Genomic DNA, 17,386 nt, shown 5'->3' with positions numbered 1-17,386 from the left:
AGCTGAAGGCAAGGCAGTGAGCAGGTCACCAGGCAGGGCAGGGCGCAGGACTGAATCACAGAATCGTCTGGGTTGGAAAAGACATTTTAGATTGTTGAGTCCAACCATTATCTAACTGGATTACCCACCCCGTGAAGGCACGGGACAGCAGGAAGGGCAGGGCAGCGCAAGGGGCAGGGCTGGACTGTGGGAAGGCTGCAGGCATGGCAGGGTTGCAAGCAGGGCAGTGGACAGGCAGGGCAGGGCAGTGAGCAAGGCAGTGAGCAGGGAAGTGCAGCGGGCAGGTAGGGCAGAGCAGAACTGCAGGCAGAGCTGCAGGCAGGGCATCGGGCAGGCGGTGCCCAGCAGATGGCGGCGGTGCCGAGGCGGCGCGTCCCGCAGCCTCCCCCGGGGCCGGGCCGCCGCCCCCCGCACTGCCCCGGGCCCTGTCCGGCGCTGCCCCGCACAGCCCCGCACTGCCCGGCGCTGCCCCGCCCGGCGCGATCCCGGCGGGTGGCCCGGTGGGGCGGGGCGCGGCGCTGCGCGGCCCCCGCCGCGGCTCCACACCCGCTATAAGAGGAGCGGCCGCGGCCGCGCTCCGCAGTGCATGGCCGCGCCGCGCCCGCGGACGCTGCCGCCCCGCCGGGACCCTCCCCCGGGCCGGCCCCGGGCGTCCCTTCTGCCCGCCTCGCCCCCTCCCAGCCGCCGACACCCTTGACCTTGCCATTCGTGGGCGAGAGCGGCGGCAGCCGGAGAGAGAGGGAGCGTGCGGGGTCGCGAAGCTGCCTTGGGATGCGTTAGCTGGGGGATAGCACAGAAATATTGCTGCTAGGAAGGAGAGAGGCAACCTCCTCCCACTGCCAGGAGGCGGAAGAAAAAGAGGATTTAAAGAGCATCCTTGTCCCCTTTGTTGGATGAGAAGGGCAGAGGAGGACCAGCAAGATGAGCACTAGCAGTAAGTATGGCTTTCCCTTGCGTTCGCTATGGGAACGGGGCTGATCTTGCACTCATTTAGCTAGGGGGGGTTTGGAAACAAAACGTCACAGCAGGGTTGACAAGCTGAACAGGATGGATTTTATTATTTCTGTTATTGTTATTTTACTGTCTGCCTTTTGCTTCCTGGCAGCATCTTGCTTTGCTGGCCCTTTTTTTTTTCTTGTTTAATGTCGACCGAGCCGTGGTGCTTATCTCCACCGAGTACTTTTCTTGGCTTGTATCTCTGGGTTTGGAGGGCAGATCATGGACTAAAATGTCGATATGCAACATGGTGAGAGGGAGCCAGGAGCACTCTGACAGGCAGCAGACTCACTTGCTGATGCCACTGCCTGCATGTAAATGGACACAGGGGGAACAGCCTGACTGGGAAGAGAGACCCAGAAAGCAGTGACCTGAGCAAAGCACAGGTGCAATACTGTAAAACATCTCCCTTCAGCAGCTAAGGATGTGGGTGTTTCTATTGTGTGTGTGAGACACAGAGGCATTCATGCACAATGTATGAATTTCTAAAGAAGGAGAGCTTGGAAATGTGCTGCAGAAGATGAGAACTGGCACCTGGTACTAGTCTGGTTACTTTTGATTTCATGTCCTCGTTGCAAAGTCTGGAAAGATGGATCAGGTTTGGCCAAGTCACGATCAGTTTCTTTTTCCTGGCTGGTATGGTGTGTGACAGCTGTACCCACCTTGCCAGCGCAGCTTTGATCCATTCCTTTGAAGGTGGTGAGTGCCCAGCCAAAGGAGTCAATGCTGATGGCCACCTGAGGGGCTTCCTCCTGGGATAACCTGCCCGAGGAAAGTGCCCTCCCTCCTGTGGGTCCTGTAGTCTATGTGCAGAAAGGACTCCCCAGACAGAAACGGCAGGGCAGTGACTTCTCTCTGTGTTGAGGTTTCTCAATCCAAGGGCTTGGGGTGGTTCCCAAGCAAAACACCGTGAAAAATACCTTGGCACGCTGCAAGGCAACAGAACAGGTGATTCCAGCTCTGTTGGGCTGTGTCACAGGCAACAAAACTTTCCAGGTGCCCTCTGCATGAGCCACACCTGCAACAGGAGCTAGCCCCCATCCCCGGGGAGTGGGGCTGGTAGTGCCCAGGTAGGAAACAATAGGGATTGATTCTTTCCGAGCCGGCTGATAACTGATGTCTGATAACAAAGGGTCCTCCCTCTGCCTCTCCGAGCGGTGGATTTGGCTCTGGAGCAGAGGGCTGGGATGGCACACAGTGCTCACTGGGGTCATTGGCCACAGTGGTCAGGTGGCATTGTTAATCTTCCTCTAAGCCAATTTTGACAAATGCATGTTGGTTCCTTTTGGGATGCCTTGCCAGCTCTTAATAGCCAGCTTGGCTGCTGGTGGTGATAAGAGCTGTTTATGGTACTGCTGTGTTATAACTATCTGATTGTGCTGCAAAACTCCTTTACTGAGTCCTCCCCCACACAGAGAGGGGTGCCAGCAAACCCAAACGTGCTGCCTGCCTGTTGCTCTGACATGATTCATGGGAGGAGGCCGCTGGGCAGGCAGCAAGCGCAGAGATGGAGCTAGGAGCCTCTTGGGAGGTGCCACTGCTTTGCTGTGTGACCTTGGGCACATCACTCAGCCATGCCTCAGCTTCTGGATTTGCTGGCAGCCAGCTGCCACCCTGGCTCTTGCCAAGCCCCTTGGATGTCTTCACAGTCTTTGCCTGAATATTGCCTGAATACCTCTTTCCAAGTAGCTATGTGCTTTAGTAAAGGTTTGGGCACTCTGGTGATCACTTCTGTGCTATGGGATGATTACTTATGGTCTCTCTGGGACTGCACCTGGGCTTTGCAACCCAGCAAGGCAGTGGGCTCTGCTCTGTTAGGCTTCTAGGGTGTTTTATTCTCATTAGCCAAGGGGCTCAAAGTAGGGCTTGCCATACCCAAGTGCTGGCTCATGTTTGTTCTTATCCATGGAATGATCCTCTTCCAGATGGTTTTTTGAGCCAGGCATGGGGTGCGGAGCCATCTCCTCTGTCAGCATGTTCTGTGACTGCTGTGAATGCTGCCAAAAGCTCTCTCTCTGCTCTCACTGCTGCCTCACCCAGCTCTGCACATCCCTACCCAGCCTGTATCTCTCATGTCCATGAGAGATGCCTGTAAGGCATAAAAGGAGCTGAGGAGCCTCGTCAGTGGCCTTTATGTCATCTCTCTTTCACCTCACTGATTCTACCTGGCAGTGACCTGCAATGGCTTTTGCAACCCTTTGCTAGCAGCCAGTGGCTCAGGGGAGCTTGGTGTTGCCTGTTGGTCGGAGACATCCCAACCCTGCTTGCAGCTCTGCCTCCCAGGCATGGCCAGCTCTGTTGCTCTCTGATTTTATTTAAGGTTGGTTGGTGTTGGGTCTTTTTTTGGGGTCTTTTTGCCCAGGCCATGTACTGACCAAGGGCTCAAATGTGGTGGGATCCAGCCAGCAGGCTCAGCTGCACTCAAGCCTCCCCAGTCTCTCATGGTACACAAGGCTGTACCTGTGCAGATGTGAAGAGACAGGGAGACATGGGAGGAGGATGGATGATGAAGCCCAATTGTCCATGAAGTGATTTACAGATGTACCTGTGGCTCCAGGACCAAAATTCTGGGGCTGGCAAATCAATGAGATGTGCAGCTGAGGATAAAATACCACCATCTGATCTGTGAATTCCCACCACTCCTTCCATTTGAGTTGTTTCATTTGGATAGCTCTTCTATCCTGTCTGAAGCTGACGTGAAGCAGGAAACCTGGGGCTGTAGGCCATGGCTGGCCCCAAGCCATGCTGTTGTACAAAACTATCCACGAGGCCTCTGGGGAGCTCTGGGCAGGGTTTGCTGGGCTGTGAAGGTGCACATCTGAAGATGCTGTGTGCACAGCACACAGGAGTTTTTGCCTGCCCTGGTGCAGGTCCCAGGGTTAGAGGCCCCATGTCATCGCCTCTCAGGGAAGCAGAAGCCATATGGAAATCTTGCCTTCAGGGTGAAGAGGAAAAGGCCCTTGATCTTGGGTGTAAACTCATATCCCAGGGCTGCAGAGCAAACTAGGTATCCCTGAGGGTGCAAGTGTTGTGCTGGCAGGGAAGGTGGCCTCTTCTCCTGGCCCCACCAGGTGCTGCAAGTGTTTGGAGGGCACAGTGTTGATATTTACATTAACTATGCTATTTATACCTCCCACTCCAGTTAGCACTGATAATGGGTTGCAAATGGATTCATACATTCATAAACAGGACAATCAGTGCTGCTCTGCAATTCCATTGTAGCCAGATCCTGTAATGCAAACCCTTGTCCAAGAGAACGTCCCTTGAAATCACCCCTGGAAATCTATGTTCTGTGTTCAACCTCTCCCTCAGAAGCTGACCTGGTGCAGGGATTTGAACGTGACCAATGCTGTGCTTGTGCTCATTAAAAGGAAAAGGGTTGAAGCTGTCAGCTGCTCCAGGGGTTTAAGACTCTGAAATGTGTGAGTAATCCCATCAGCTTTGAAGGCAGACATCAAGTTTGGGTGCTGCAGGTCCATGGAGTGAGTATGATCTGCAAGTAGAGGGTCACCCTGATGGGACCCTTGGGGGTGGAATTTGCATATTGTCTCTCTTGGTCCAGCTCTGTTGTGGTGGGAAGGTGGCTGCTGAGAGTCTTGGCACTGACCTTGTCAGTGGCAAGGTGCCCCCTCTTTAATGGGCTCTGGTCTGAGCAGAGGCACACACAGCTCCTTGGGGGACTCCCACGCTGAAGCAAGTTTGGCAGGCACCAGATCAGTGCTGCTATGGGTTATTGAAGCTAGCTCACAAAGCAGAGATCTTCCAGACTCCTTTGTCTCCAGTATATAACCTGAAGAGGGAGACCATAATCTGCCCCCATGACAAGTTAGTTCAGGGTTGGGCAAAGCAGGACCATCCTCTTTCTTCTGAGCAGCTGACAGTCCATTGGAGCACAGAGGGGGTTTGGTATGTGAAGTGGAAAGCTTCCCCAGATCATCCAAACCTCTGGCACCTCTCAAATTCCTGCTTGGAGGCTCCTCTAGTCTCAAAGCTGCAGGAGGAGACATGAGGAGAGGCTGGCATTTGGGCAGAAAAGCTTCATGACAGATACTGATGAATGCAGCATGTTTGCTTGGTTATTTTTGTCTTTCCTAAATCGTGCTCCCAGTTACAGGGTGATCCACTAAGCATAATTACCAGTAATCTCTAGGTGCCTGTGGTTGCAAAGTGTTTACCAGCAAACTCTGTTAAGTCCCTGTGTCATTACAAAGGAGTCACGTGCTGTTGCACATCTCTGGCAGCTCCAGCTCTGCTCTGTACAGCTCATCAAGCAGGGTGATTCACAAGGTCTCCCCACCCAGCAGGGTAGGACCTGCTGAGAAGAACTTCTGTGTCCACAAGTGTAGTGAATTCAGAGAGATCAGCCTGTTGGTGTGATGAGAAGTGTTAGTCTTGCCAGTTCTTGCAGGAGTGACACCAGCCAGGCCTGGGGTTTTGTGGTACAGGTGAGCTTTTGCAGTCACAGCGCTCACAGTAAATGACCAACACTGGTTCCTGTTTAATCTTTGCACTGTTGGAGGCTGACACAGGCATGCAGTGAATAGGGGGCAGAGCATATCTCCAGTGAGGGAAGACCTAGCAGAGGGAGGTGCCGACTAGAGCAGTGGCACTGCTGCTTACTCCCTGGGTGCCTGGTGAGAATGGCTTTGGCCAAACCCTTGTGCTCCTCACCCCTGCTCCCCCAAGAGCTGCTGGACAGGCTGTGTACAGTGGGGAAAGAGACAGATCTCCAAGCAGAACTCTTCCTTCTCTGGCAAGTTATTAAGGAGGAGGCTTGTAGAAGGAAAAGGGATGGGTGCAGGTGGGACAGAAGAAAGAAGGGACACTGGTGCAAGACAAAGTCTTGCAAGACATAAAAATCTGCCTTCTTAGTGTGTTCTCTCCAAACCCACCTGTGAACATTACCTAGCATCCATGTGTCTGCAAGGAGGGCTCTAGCACTGTTTTGGCAGAGTTTGGGCACCAAGGGGAACTCCAGGCTTTCCACCTATCTCTTGGTCCTCTCAATTAACAGCCAAGCCCCAGGCTGCTGCCACAAACAACTGGATAAAAATTGTGTCCTCTGTTCTCTGGGCAGCCCAGCAAAGGGACAACCATCTGTTGCGTTTGCTTTGGTGCTGAGGAAATTCAGAGCCCAGGCAGCTTCTCTCTAGCCTCAGGCTGGTGAATGGACTCTCACCAAGCTTCTTTCAGGCTCTCCTGCAAACCGTCTTTTTTTGGCAGCCTGCCCTTTGAAGAGCAGAAGCCATGGAAAAGTGGCCCTGCAGGCCAGTGAAGTGCATGCTGTAAAGTCAGCTGAAGCAACTGAGTTATTTCAAAGGCCTACCATGCTCTTATAAAGAGTGAGTTTTCTAATGGCCAGGTGGTGATTGGTGTAGCCAGATAACTGTCAGTGATGCCAGCAGGCTCTATTATTGACAGGCTGTCCTGTGGGCAGCAAGGAGCCAGTGTGGTGCAGCCTTTGCTCTCTGCTAAGCTGTGAAGGAGTGAAGGTAAACCCAACAAGCTCCTGTCAGACTCATCATGGTGCCATAGCAAAGTGGTTAGAACATCTAATTGGATGTTTTCAGAGTAAATATGTTGGTGCAGCACCTCCAGAAAGTGTGCTGGGGGTAAACTGGTGATGGCAAGGACTCAGGCAGAGAGCAGTGGGGCAAGGAGTGAGCTTTGCAGGATGAAAGGGGGCTTGGGAGTGACCACAGTAGCCATAAGGGAAGGCAGAGCCTGAGTTCAGACACTTCAGGTCCAGAATGCTTGCTTGTGAGCAGTCCAGGACAAGTGTGGCAGGGTGACTGCAGCAGGGAAGGGCTTGGAGGGCGCCTAGGCTGTCCCAAGCCCTCCTGTGCCTACCATCTCTGCCTCTTGAGTCTGTAGGCTCAGTAAGTTGCTGTGGAGGTAGAAGACCTTGAGTGCACTGATGCACAACCCTGATGGATGTGCTTTGCTTTCTAGAAAGGTCTGTCTGAAGTTTACCAGGACCAAACTGATGTAGTGTGGCAGAAAACTCAGGCTCACAGTTGCCATTTACTTGAGGGTGGCTCAGCTTGTTGGTAGGCATTTTTCAGTTCAGGTGTAGTCTTCTGAATGCTTTATTAGTATCAGCCATAAGCCCTGGCCTGGGAATTGATGTGCCTTCTCTGCTGCCTGAGGCAGAGATTTAAAATAAAGGAGCTGGTACTATAGTTTCCTTTATGTAGTCTGTCTGACCTTCCTTTCTTCTTACCCTTTCTACCCTGGCAAGATCCTCTGAGCCCCAAGCATCACTTGTTCTTCTGTTAATAGACATTTTACTCCACTTCCACCTTGTTTCTGAGACATGGACAACTGGGGAAGTCCTTGGGTAAAGGTTTCTCTGAGGAACAGAGAACAGATAGTTTGAAACTATCCTGTTGGCTTCTGTGTTCGTTCTTGGCCACGTGAGGCATGTTTTGGAGGGCACCACACTGCTGTGGGGCAAGAAGGGCTTTGCTGGTGCAATGCCAGCCCTGGAAGCTCCTCCCCAGCCCAGCTTGGTCCATTGTAATCTGAATTTGAGTTTTAGGGTTCGACCTGTTCTCGTAGCAGTGAATTATGTGACTGCTTCCCAGATACACACAGCCAGGCTGTGGTCTGCTGCTGGACAAGGCAAATGTAACCCAGACCCCAGAGCGTGAGCTCCCAAAGTGCATGTGCCAGGCTCCACAGTGCAGCACCCCTCACAAACTCACTGCTAGCATCTCACTTGTGAAAGCATTTTGCAAGGTCCTGGAGGTTCTGTTTTGTGCTAGCTGACCCAAAAGGTCTTGCTTCTCTTCTGCTGGCATCCATTCTGCGGCCAGCCCTGGGGACCCCTTTGTGCAGAGGCATCCTGTGGAGGACTGCTCAGCCCAGGGGCACTTGCCAGCAAAGGGGAGCTATTTTTAAAGCAGCTGTGGGCCTGGGTGGGTTGTTCCCTGGCTCAGAAGCACTTGCTGGGACATGTTGAGTGCTGTGGTGGGGATCTCCCAGTTGCAGCTGCTCCCCAGCCTGGATTTTTGGTGGAGACAGGGAGAGCCCCAGCAGGGTGGTTGCCTCAGAGTGTCTGTTTCACTCCCTGATCAAGGACTTCTCTCTGCTAAAAGGTTTAGAAGAGGAGGAGGGAAGGAAACTGTGCATTTAAACCCGTCTCTGTTGCACATCAGAACTGTGCAAGAGGGCCAGCTGCCTCCCCTTAGCAGCCCTTCTCACTAAGAAGGGACTTCCTTGCCTTTCCCCAAGGCAGGACTGGACCAGGGTTTGTCTGTCAGTCCCTGCTGCCCTGCCTGTCTCATGCTGCACTCCCTGGGTTAAAAAAATCCTCTCTCTGGCTTGGCCACAGTGGTGCCCAGGTGGGGCAGTGGATGTCTTTCTCAGCAGGCTGGTGTGGCTGCAAGGTATGCATCACCTGGGATGCCTGTGTGTGACTGCATGAGCAAACAGGTCTCTGGGCTGCCAGATATGGCCTGCAGCAGGTCCCCACAGTTTGTGCTTGCACTGTGAGATAGAGATCAGTGGTGAGGTGCCAAGTACTGCAAAGGCATGGAAAGGCTCTCTTGCATGGCCCAAAGAAATGGGGACTGGGGCAGGCAGAGGTCCCAGAGCCCCTTTGGAGGTGGTGCAGACTCCACTTGCTCAAATGCAGGACAGCTCCCTGTGCATGGCATGGGACCCAAGTCTGGACAACAGCTCAGCACTGGCTTCTCTGCTATCCAAGCAGGCAGCTCTGCTCCGGATTTCCCCTCTCTGCTCTGTTGCACCCGTCCTCACTCAGTGGAGCACAGGCTGCCCTGTCCTCACTCAGTGGAGCACAGGCTGCCCTGTCCTCACTCACACAGCCTCTGGCCATCGGTGTGGTGGAGCACAGGCTGCCCTGTCCTCACTCAGTGGAGCACAGGCTGCCCTGTCCTCACTCACACAGCCTCTTGTCTGTGCAACGATCACAGCACAGTGCTGCTCCCTGCAAACCCATCCTCCTCTACACCTCAACAGCCCTCTGCTGTGCCAGGGCCCTCGGGTGCCCATCCTCATCACCCTGCTTCCGCCTCCTTCAGCATCAGCTCGCAGTCCTTTGAGGATGGAGAAGGTGGAGCAAGGTAAGATGAGCTCCCTCTAGCCTCCTACATGCTGTGAATAGCTGCATCGCCCGAGCATTATCTGAGGGTGATGTGGCCAAGCTCAGCTCCTGCAGACACACCCAGCCCTTGGTGACAAAGGGCTCCCGCGGGTGTCCCGCCGGTGACACAGAGATTAGCGCTCCGCGGGACACCTCTCAGGTTATGCACAGCTTAATCCTTTCTGGCAGCCGCCGAGGCTGCTGTGCTGCGGCTGGGTCAGCGTGCCCGTGCCTCCCTGGCAGCGCCAGCCCGACAGCTGGCACCAGCGAGCCTGCCCCTGCAGCAGAGATGTAAGCAGCCTGCTTCGGTTCCTGCCGAGCTGGGCTGGGGGGCAGGTGGCGTGGACGGGCCTCGGCAAGGGGATATCTATACGCATCAGGTCTCCACCCAGAGCGTTGGGAGGGAAGGGGAAGGCAGCTCTTCTGGGGGAATAACCAGATCAAGGAGAAAAAAGTGGGCTTTGTGTTGCTGGTGCAGCGCCTGTGTGGTCCATGAATGCTTCCTCACTCCTGCCATCCAGGCTGAGCTGGGTTCATCAGGAAGACCTTGGTGTTCAGGCTGTCACCAGAGATTTGGTTCCTGGGGGCAGGCTGTGCCTTTGGAGTGAGTTTTGCTGGCAGCACCAACATACCCCTCACCTCTTGACAATTGAGCAGCTTGGGAACCAAGCACTACAGCAGCTTACATGTGCTGCGTGGCCATACAGGGGGAAACACAGCCATCTTCTCAGCAAGGAAGCCCTCCTTCATCTGATGGCAGATGCTAAGGCACGAAGCTGGATGATCCCCAGCTCAGAGCCTTTTATTCAGTGAGCAAACCCATCCCTTCATACTCCCACAGATGCTACTTGAGAGGACTTGCACTGCTGCCCCACCATCTGGCCTAACTGCCCTCTTGGGGGAGGAGTGGGTTGGATCTGATCCTTCTCCTCTGGGATGGGAGGTGTCAGTCAGTGCTGGCCAGGGAGAGCTGAGGGACGAGGTGTGGATGTTCTCCCCTCTCCTGCTTTTGAAAAGAGAGAAGTCCCTCACTGCCTGCACGGTGAGTTATGCGCCGGTGATGGCTCGTGATGGGCCACATACAAAATCCCTCCCATCCCTGAGGATGCTGCCAGCTGAGAGCTCTTATGGCATTTTAAAAATAGCCACAGAGGGGGAGAGAATGAGAAGATGGATAGGTAGGTGGATCCCTAATAAGGAGAGGAGAGGAAACAACTAGAGAGGGAATGGAAAGACTTTAGTGAACGGCATGTGAGTGATTGCTGAGGGAGGGAGTGGTGTGGTCATACTGAGCTGCTGAGCTGCATGCCCGGCAGGAATGGGAAACCCTATAAAAAGCCTGACTGTGAGATATGTTACTTGCACGTGCTGGGGAGAGGGATGGGTTGAACATCATCTTAGGCTGTCTCTCCTGTGGGTGCTCACAGTGTTCTAAAAGTAGCCATTAAAAATAATCCATGACTTGGATGTCTGGCCTGGGCTGGCTGCTGCTGCTCTTCTGTGATTCCCCAAACAGCTCCAGGCTCATCTCTGCTGCTTTCCTGCCTTGAGGCTCAGGCCTTGCCTGGAAACTGATGGATGAGGTTGGTCCTGGCCCTGGCTTTCCCCAAAGTGGCCTTTCCCACCTGGGCTGTTCTCCAAGAAAGATGCTGAGAGCTGCCTCTCTGCTCTGTCTTCTGGCTTTCTGCTGCCTGGTAGCTTGCAGAAGCAAGACCTGGTGGTGGTGGGTCTGGGGCTGTGGCTGGCAGAGGTCACAGCTCTCCAGTGTCCAGCTAGAGCAGTGGTCCCAGAGCTAGTGGCAGGAGGTCCCTTCAATGGGACAGCCCTGCTTGGCCTTGCATCACTGCCAGCAGTGTCTCCTTGGTCCCAGGAAGTGGCTCCAGGCTCTTCCCTGTGCTTGTAGCAGCACTCCTCATCACTCAGGGAAGATTACACAGAGTGTCTCCAAGAAATGCTAATTGCTTTGGCTTGTGCTTGGTACAGCAGAGCCACTGGGCACCCAGAGCGCTTAGTCAGGTTAGAGATCTGCCAGACCCTTCTCCTTCCCCTAGAGAGCTGCTGGAGCTCTGCTGTGGCTGTTGCTGTTCCCCTGAGCTGTGGGCTTGCACCCAAGTTGGTCCAGACATGTGGTCTCAAATACCTGGTGGCACCAGGCAGGATGTGTTCTCATCGAGGTGTGGCAGCCTTAGGGTGAAACACCCCAACCTCAGACTCCAGCAGGCACAGTATGGGGTCAGATGCACCTCTGGTGCTGGAGGAAGAGTAGCTGAATGAACAAGAAGAGTTTTCTGTCCTGGTGGCTGAGAATTAACCTTGTGCAGTGGCAGAAGCCCTCAGCACCACTCTGCCGTCTGTCTTCTTGGACCCCTCAGCTGCTGCCCACTCTCCTGCTCTGCCACTGGCAATTAAAGCTCTCTGCAGCCAAGCTCAATTGGTGGAGGCGGCTGGGAAGCATTCCTTGGCTTTGCCCCTGCTCAAACTGCAGGGAATGAAAGTCCTGCTAACAAGACTCTACTGTCAAACTTGCCAGCCTGTCGCGTCCAGGCCATCTCACTCTTGGTTGCTTGCTTGTCTTTTCTTCCTTGTCAGCTAGGCAAAGACCCAGGGAAGCAGGGGCTGGTGATGGGTAAGCCTTGCCTGGCTCCAGGCTGGGGGATGGCAAAGCTGGAGAGCATGGGCTGCCTGGTGCTTGGGCTGGCCTCTTAGGAAGGGTTGCTGCTCATCTGTGTGCTGATCTCGTGGCATTTCTCAAGCTCACAGCTTTTTTAGTGCTGTAGCATGGGAGCTGAGGTCCAAGTCCAGCCAACCTCTGTGGGTGCTGATGTTTCTACCCTACCTCCTTTGCCAAACCCCAGCCAGCCCCTAGTCTGGAGAGGGTGAAGAGGTGCCTCCTGCCCTGGCTGGTCTCTGCTAACTCTGAGGAGCCTCTCACCTGGTCTGAAATAACTTCTGGAGGGCAGTGGGTGGTTCTGAGCCAGCGTCATGGTCTTTGCTGGCCAGAGCCTGTTACCCTCCCCAAGGCAGAGGTAACCCCAGTCCTTGCTCCCACCTTGCCTGCCCTTTGCTGGGCAGTGTGAGAGCATCCTGCAGGCACGGGGCAGGGCACAGGCTCGTCCAGAGAGGTCACCTGCGGCTGCCCCAGCTCCCGGCTCCACTGGTCGGGTGGCACAAAGGGTCTGGCTTGGCAAATCATTCTGTTCCTTGGCAGGCAGTTTTTGTCTCATCTAAGCCAAAAGCATGCACAACAAAGCACACGTTCGCTTTCCCCGTTGAAAGGGGACTTGTTCCCTGGAAATTGCCAGCTCTGCCGGGCCTCCTGATTGCCTGTTAATTGTCACTAATGAGGAGCTGGGAGATGCGGCCTCCAAAGGCTGCTGGGGGCAGACCATCACTTTGGCTGGGAAGGGAGATCTCAGCAGGGAAAGGAGCAGTGCCCTCGGCGTGGCTGAGCTGATCTGCATGACTGGGTTTGTCACCAGAGAATGCCCCAATTCATGTGCCCTACGGCACAGGGCAGCAGCGCTTAGCCCCAGCTCCTGAACGCAGAGTGTGGAGGGTTAAGAGGATCTCTGGTGCTTACTGTACACAGATGGATTTATTTAGGTATATATAGCAGGGAGGTGGGATGGGGAGGGCTAAACCCACCCTGTCTGGGAGGGAGGGAGGGTTAGATCTCTGTGCCTGGCCCATGTCGGGAGCAGCAGGACCTGATGCCAGGGCTTGGCTGTTCGCCTCCAGCCTGATGGTTGAAGGCTGTTTTTTCTCTGACTCGATGAAAGGCACCAAAGGCTTTCAGCAGGAGACAGCCTTGTCTGCCTGCCTGCCGCTTCCTGCACTGGCAGCCCCCCTGCTTTTGAAGTCAGGATCCTGGGTGTACGCAGGAGCCAAGGAGAGCACGAGTGTGGGAAGGAGGCGAGAGGATTATGTCTGTGCCGAAACCCCTGCTCACGGGCTGTTCTTGTTCTAGATAGGCCTTCTCCTGCCCTGTCCCCAGTCTGCTTTGTCCTTACCAAGCATGAAGCCCTGCTTGGCACCCCTTGGCCCTATTGTTGGACCATCCCATGGCGTACCCATGGAGGCTCAGGATGCGGCTGAGGGAATACTGAGCCCTCTCTACAGAGTGAGATGCTGTGTGAGTGCCAGCGCAGAGCTGTGCTTTCAGCTGCTGAGACAGCCCTGTGCCACAGCAGACAGGTACTGCTCTGCCACAGCAGCAGCTTTCCAGGTGCCCATCGCCTGCTGCCCTGCTCCAGCTGCTCCTGCAGCATCTGTGGTGGTTACTTCAGTGGTGTCTCTCATCTTCTCTTTGTTAAAATGGCTGAGCTGTTTCGCTCAGTGCTCTTCCCAGGAGTTTTCCTCCTGCTCCTGCCAGGCTTTTATGTACTGACCACCTCCAGCTTGTACCACCCAGGTACCCACTCCATCCCCACCGTCAGTGGGCTGAGGCACTTGCTGCCTGCCTGCAGGAGGCTGTTGCTGTGTTTATGGCTCAGTTATCACAGGGGTGGCTCAGCAGAGGGGGAGCTTGCCTTTGGGATTTATTTCATTAGAATAAACAGCCAAGTGGGATGGTATTTTCCATTCCAGCTGAGAGAGCTGTGGTCGCTGCTTTTTGACCCAAACCCTGAGGTCTGTTTTTAAATACTCTGCCTTTAATGAAGTGGGATGGAGAAGTGAGAGAGGAGTGTGCTTTGGCAGTGGACACAGCTCCTTCTTCCAGTGCAAGGGCTTAGGTCAATGTGTTTGTGGTTGCACCTCTGCCTCCTGCGCTGACCTTGGATTAGGGGTTCTGGTGAGCCCCAAGGCACACTTTGTCCCCCACTGCCTCCAGGCTCCTTTCACAACCAGCTGTGGGGATGGCCAGCTGTTGTGGGGTTGGGACTGTTTTTGGCTCTGAAGGACTCTGTGCTTCACTTGGAGCTCGTGGTATTCTGGCCTCCAAAATGCCTTCTTAAGGGCCATGGGGATGCAGGCAGCCCTGCTTTGCTGGGAAGTAGCAGTACAAAGAGCTGGCACAGTTGGGCTGAGAAGTGGGCCTGGACCCCAAAACTGGGCTGCAGCAGGGAGGGGGAATGTTTACTGCATGTGTGCTGACCCAAAAGCTGGGTCAATCCATCTGTGCTAGTGGAAGAAGGTGCTGAATAACCTGGCCCCAGACGCCCATACAGCCATCACCTTAAGGGTCTTTTCAGTTGGGGATTTAAGAGCTGCCTCAGGGTGTGGAGAGGGCTTCCTGAGCCAGCTGGGTCTCTGTCAGGGTGCTGCCTGCCTGTGCTGCACAGGACATCCTGAAGCACAACCTTGGGCTGCCTGCCTGGGAACATGCCATGTCCTGGAGGAACACACTGCTGGGACAGTCACAGTGGCACTGAGAGGCAGCACCTCGGTGGTGCAATCAGTGCATGTCCTGGGTCACCTTGCTGAAGGTTGTCCTAAGGTGAGCAGCCTAAAGGCAACTCTGTTCCTTTTGCTTTTCCACACTACCTGTGCTCTTCCACCCCACTGCTCCCTCCTTCCCCAGCCTTTGCTCCATGACTTCAGACTGTTTCCTTTTCCTTCTTGGCTGGGTTTCCCCCTTGCTCTCCCTCTTTCCCTTTTTCTCTGTTTCTTTCCTGTCAGCTTTGTTCACCCTGGCTGTATACTGGGGTTGCCATGGTGACCATCAGAGCATCTCTGCATCCTCAACTAGTGGACCTGTGCTTGCCCTGGCCATGGGGAGTGGCAGGGTACCCTCCTGCCCCTCAGAGGGGCCAGCTGCCACCTCCTCCCAGGGCTAGAGATCCCTGGGAACATCCCTGCAACACATCCTGGTGTTCAGAGAGAGCACAGGTTGGGGCACTGGGTGGCCCTTGCCAGCTCAGGATGGGGCTGGCTGCCTAGCACAGCATTATTTGCCTCTTGCTGACAGAATTATTAATCTTCAGTAAAAACTCTTTTAGTAAGCAAGTGCTGCTTAAGGGAAGTAGGGGAGCTGCCATGGCACAGGCAGTCCCTTTGGCTTTAATGGGGCACCACCACCTACCAGAAGAGAGGAGAACAAAACTGTTTCAATATGGAGCTCTACCTAATTGCAAGACTCCTCTTGCTCTTGGGAATAAATTTCCTTCTCCTATCCTAGGAGCCATGCTGGGTTGTTTTTTTCCTCTTGTTATCATCACCTGCAACCATGCAAGTGACTCTGGTGGCTTAACCTTAACCCTTGGGTCACGAACCTCCCTGTGTCTTTGGCAAAGTGTCATCTAGATCCTAGATCTAGCCTTTGCCTATGGCACATGGAGGAGTAAGGCTGGCAGCAGGGACTTGAATGCATCCCCTGGCTGTGGTCTGATGTTGGAGGACCCAAGTGGAGCCATGGTCTGGAGGCAGAGTGTGGCTTTTGGCCTCGGTGTTGATTTGCAGGCCACGATATATCTTGTCAGGATTTGTCAGAGCTTGTGTGCCCCTTTCATGAGACAATTAGGATGACATGTTATTAGCTGATTACTGGGAAAACATACACTGACTCAGGATTTATTCTGGGAACAACATTAATCTCCTGTATAGTCCCTAAACCTCCATAAATAATCTGATTTTGGTGATCAATTGCTATTGCAACACGCCCCCCCACCACCCCACCACAAATCTCAGTTAAATGCACATTTAATTCACATAAAGTTGCCAAATTTGCTTGCACATTTCTGTCCTGCTGTTTGCCTCAGGCAGCTGTCTCTGTGTGTGTGCAAGCTCAAGTCTGTTTACCAGACAGCCTGAAACCAGAATGTGGTTTGCCAAGGCAGTTGCATTCAGAGCAGCACTCCTCTCCTGTGGTCCCATGTGGAGAACCCAGCACACCCTGAATTTCTGCTGCCAGAGCTGCTCAAAGACAAGTGCTTCACAAACAGCACTGCTCACAGCCCTTCCCTGGCTGTCATCTTGGTGGTGTGGTGTGCAATGAGGGCAGCAGAAGCAGCTGCAGAAGACTGCACCTGCAGCAACCCAAGGCTTGCCCAAAGTATGCCTGGGGAGGGGCAGGGAGCAGAGATGTAGTTACCCAAACCCAGGCAGATGCTTTCAACAGCGCTTGCCTGGGATGGAAACTGAGGTCTTGCTGGCCTTGGTTGAGTCCTGACAACCACTGGACCAGCTGCAGTGACTTTTCAAGCCTTAGTGCCTATGGGTGGGTTGGAGAGTGAAGAAGCAAGGGCATGCTGCAGGGAGGAGGCAGCTGACCCTGGACTAGCAGAACATCGTGCTGTCATCTTTCAGGGTTGGAGAGAGATTCCAGACATCAACACATCTCTCTCTGTTGTTGGGGCCACACTGATGTATTATATCTTCTTGGGTTTGCAAATAGCATGCAGCTAACTGCAGTGATGTGCACCCCAGAGAGAGCTGGGCTCATGGTTACAGAGCTTCAGACGTGCTGGTGATGTATGCCTCTTATGCCTCTGCTGGGGGACCTGACAGGCAAACCGTCCACTGCCTTTCCTGGTGTGAGGTTTTGCCCCCCTCCCATTCTGCTTTAGTGCTGGTCCCTGCAGTTCTGGGGCTGATGCTCTTTGGTCTGCAACCTCCATACCCCCACTGCTTGTGCCAGGCCACCAGCAGTGACAGCTTGAGCTGTACTGATTCTGGTGATGGGGACTGCACTAGGGGAGCCATAAAAGAAATGATGAAGCTGTTCAAATTGCTGGGAAGATGTCTACTAAGATCTCCTCCTGAGTCTGGCTGGAGCCCAGCCTGCTAATTATGATGGTAGGGGAAATACACAAACATACAGATGGCAAGAAGAACAAAAACTGCTGGTTTTTAATACCAAAAGCTCAGTTTCTGGCCAACTGAAACTGACACGTGGCAGAAGCTAAGCACTAACAGCTTTGGGTGAGACTGGAGCACCTCACCAGCTTGTGCAGGAGCTCTCGGAGCCCCTGCAGAGCCCAGAGGGAGACCTGTCTCTCCTGGGGCAGCAGAATGGACCCAAGCCTGCAGCAGCTGTCAGCAGAGGCATGAGGAGGCCAGGCTGCAGTGGTGCTTGCTGGGCATGCCTTCATCTACTGTAGACACCTACGGACCCAGCTTGCAGCTGCAGGCTGCCAAGGGTCCCATGCTGGCTCCGCACCAGAGGTGGCCTGTGACCACTGCAGCCTGGGGACTTCTTAGTGCATCCTTGCATTGCATGGGAGGGAGTTTCCTCCTTCTGAACCCATCTTTCATCTCTGCAAAGTGGGTTGGGGCAGTGGCTCACAGAGAGGTCTGAGATGTTGGGCACTTGTCACTGCTGCTGTCCAGCCCCTCATAACT

General features: G+C 54.2%; 1 protein-coding gene across 5 annotated transcripts in view; it reads left to right on the top strand.

Moving 5' to 3' along the window:
* Positions 1-470: 470 nt before the first annotated feature.
* Positions 471-17,386, top strand: part of ABLIM3 (actin binding LIM protein family member 3) — a 54,769-nt gene continuing 37,853 nt past the window's right edge. For 2 of the 5 annotated variants that reach the window (XM_054168213.1, XM_054168216.1), the window contains exon 1: positions 472-934. In XM_054168213.1, coding sequence (XP_054024188.1) covers positions 922-934 — 13 coding nt within the window. In that variant the 5' untranslated portion in view covers positions 472-921. Of the gene's footprint in view, positions 935-17,386 lie in introns of all 5 variants that reach the window. The other 3 variants (XM_054168215.1, XM_054168214.1, XM_054168217.1) reach the window with 2 other exon arrangements.

Source organism: Dryobates pubescens, chromosome 16, assembly GCF_014839835.1.
Source record: "Dryobates pubescens isolate bDryPub1 chromosome 16, bDryPub1.pri, whole genome shotgun sequence".
Lineage (NCBI taxonomy): Eukaryota > Metazoa > Chordata > Aves > Piciformes > Picidae > Dryobates > Dryobates pubescens.
The sequence above is the reverse complement of the archived record's forward strand: the minus strand, read 5'-3'. Positions and strand labels throughout refer to the sequence as shown.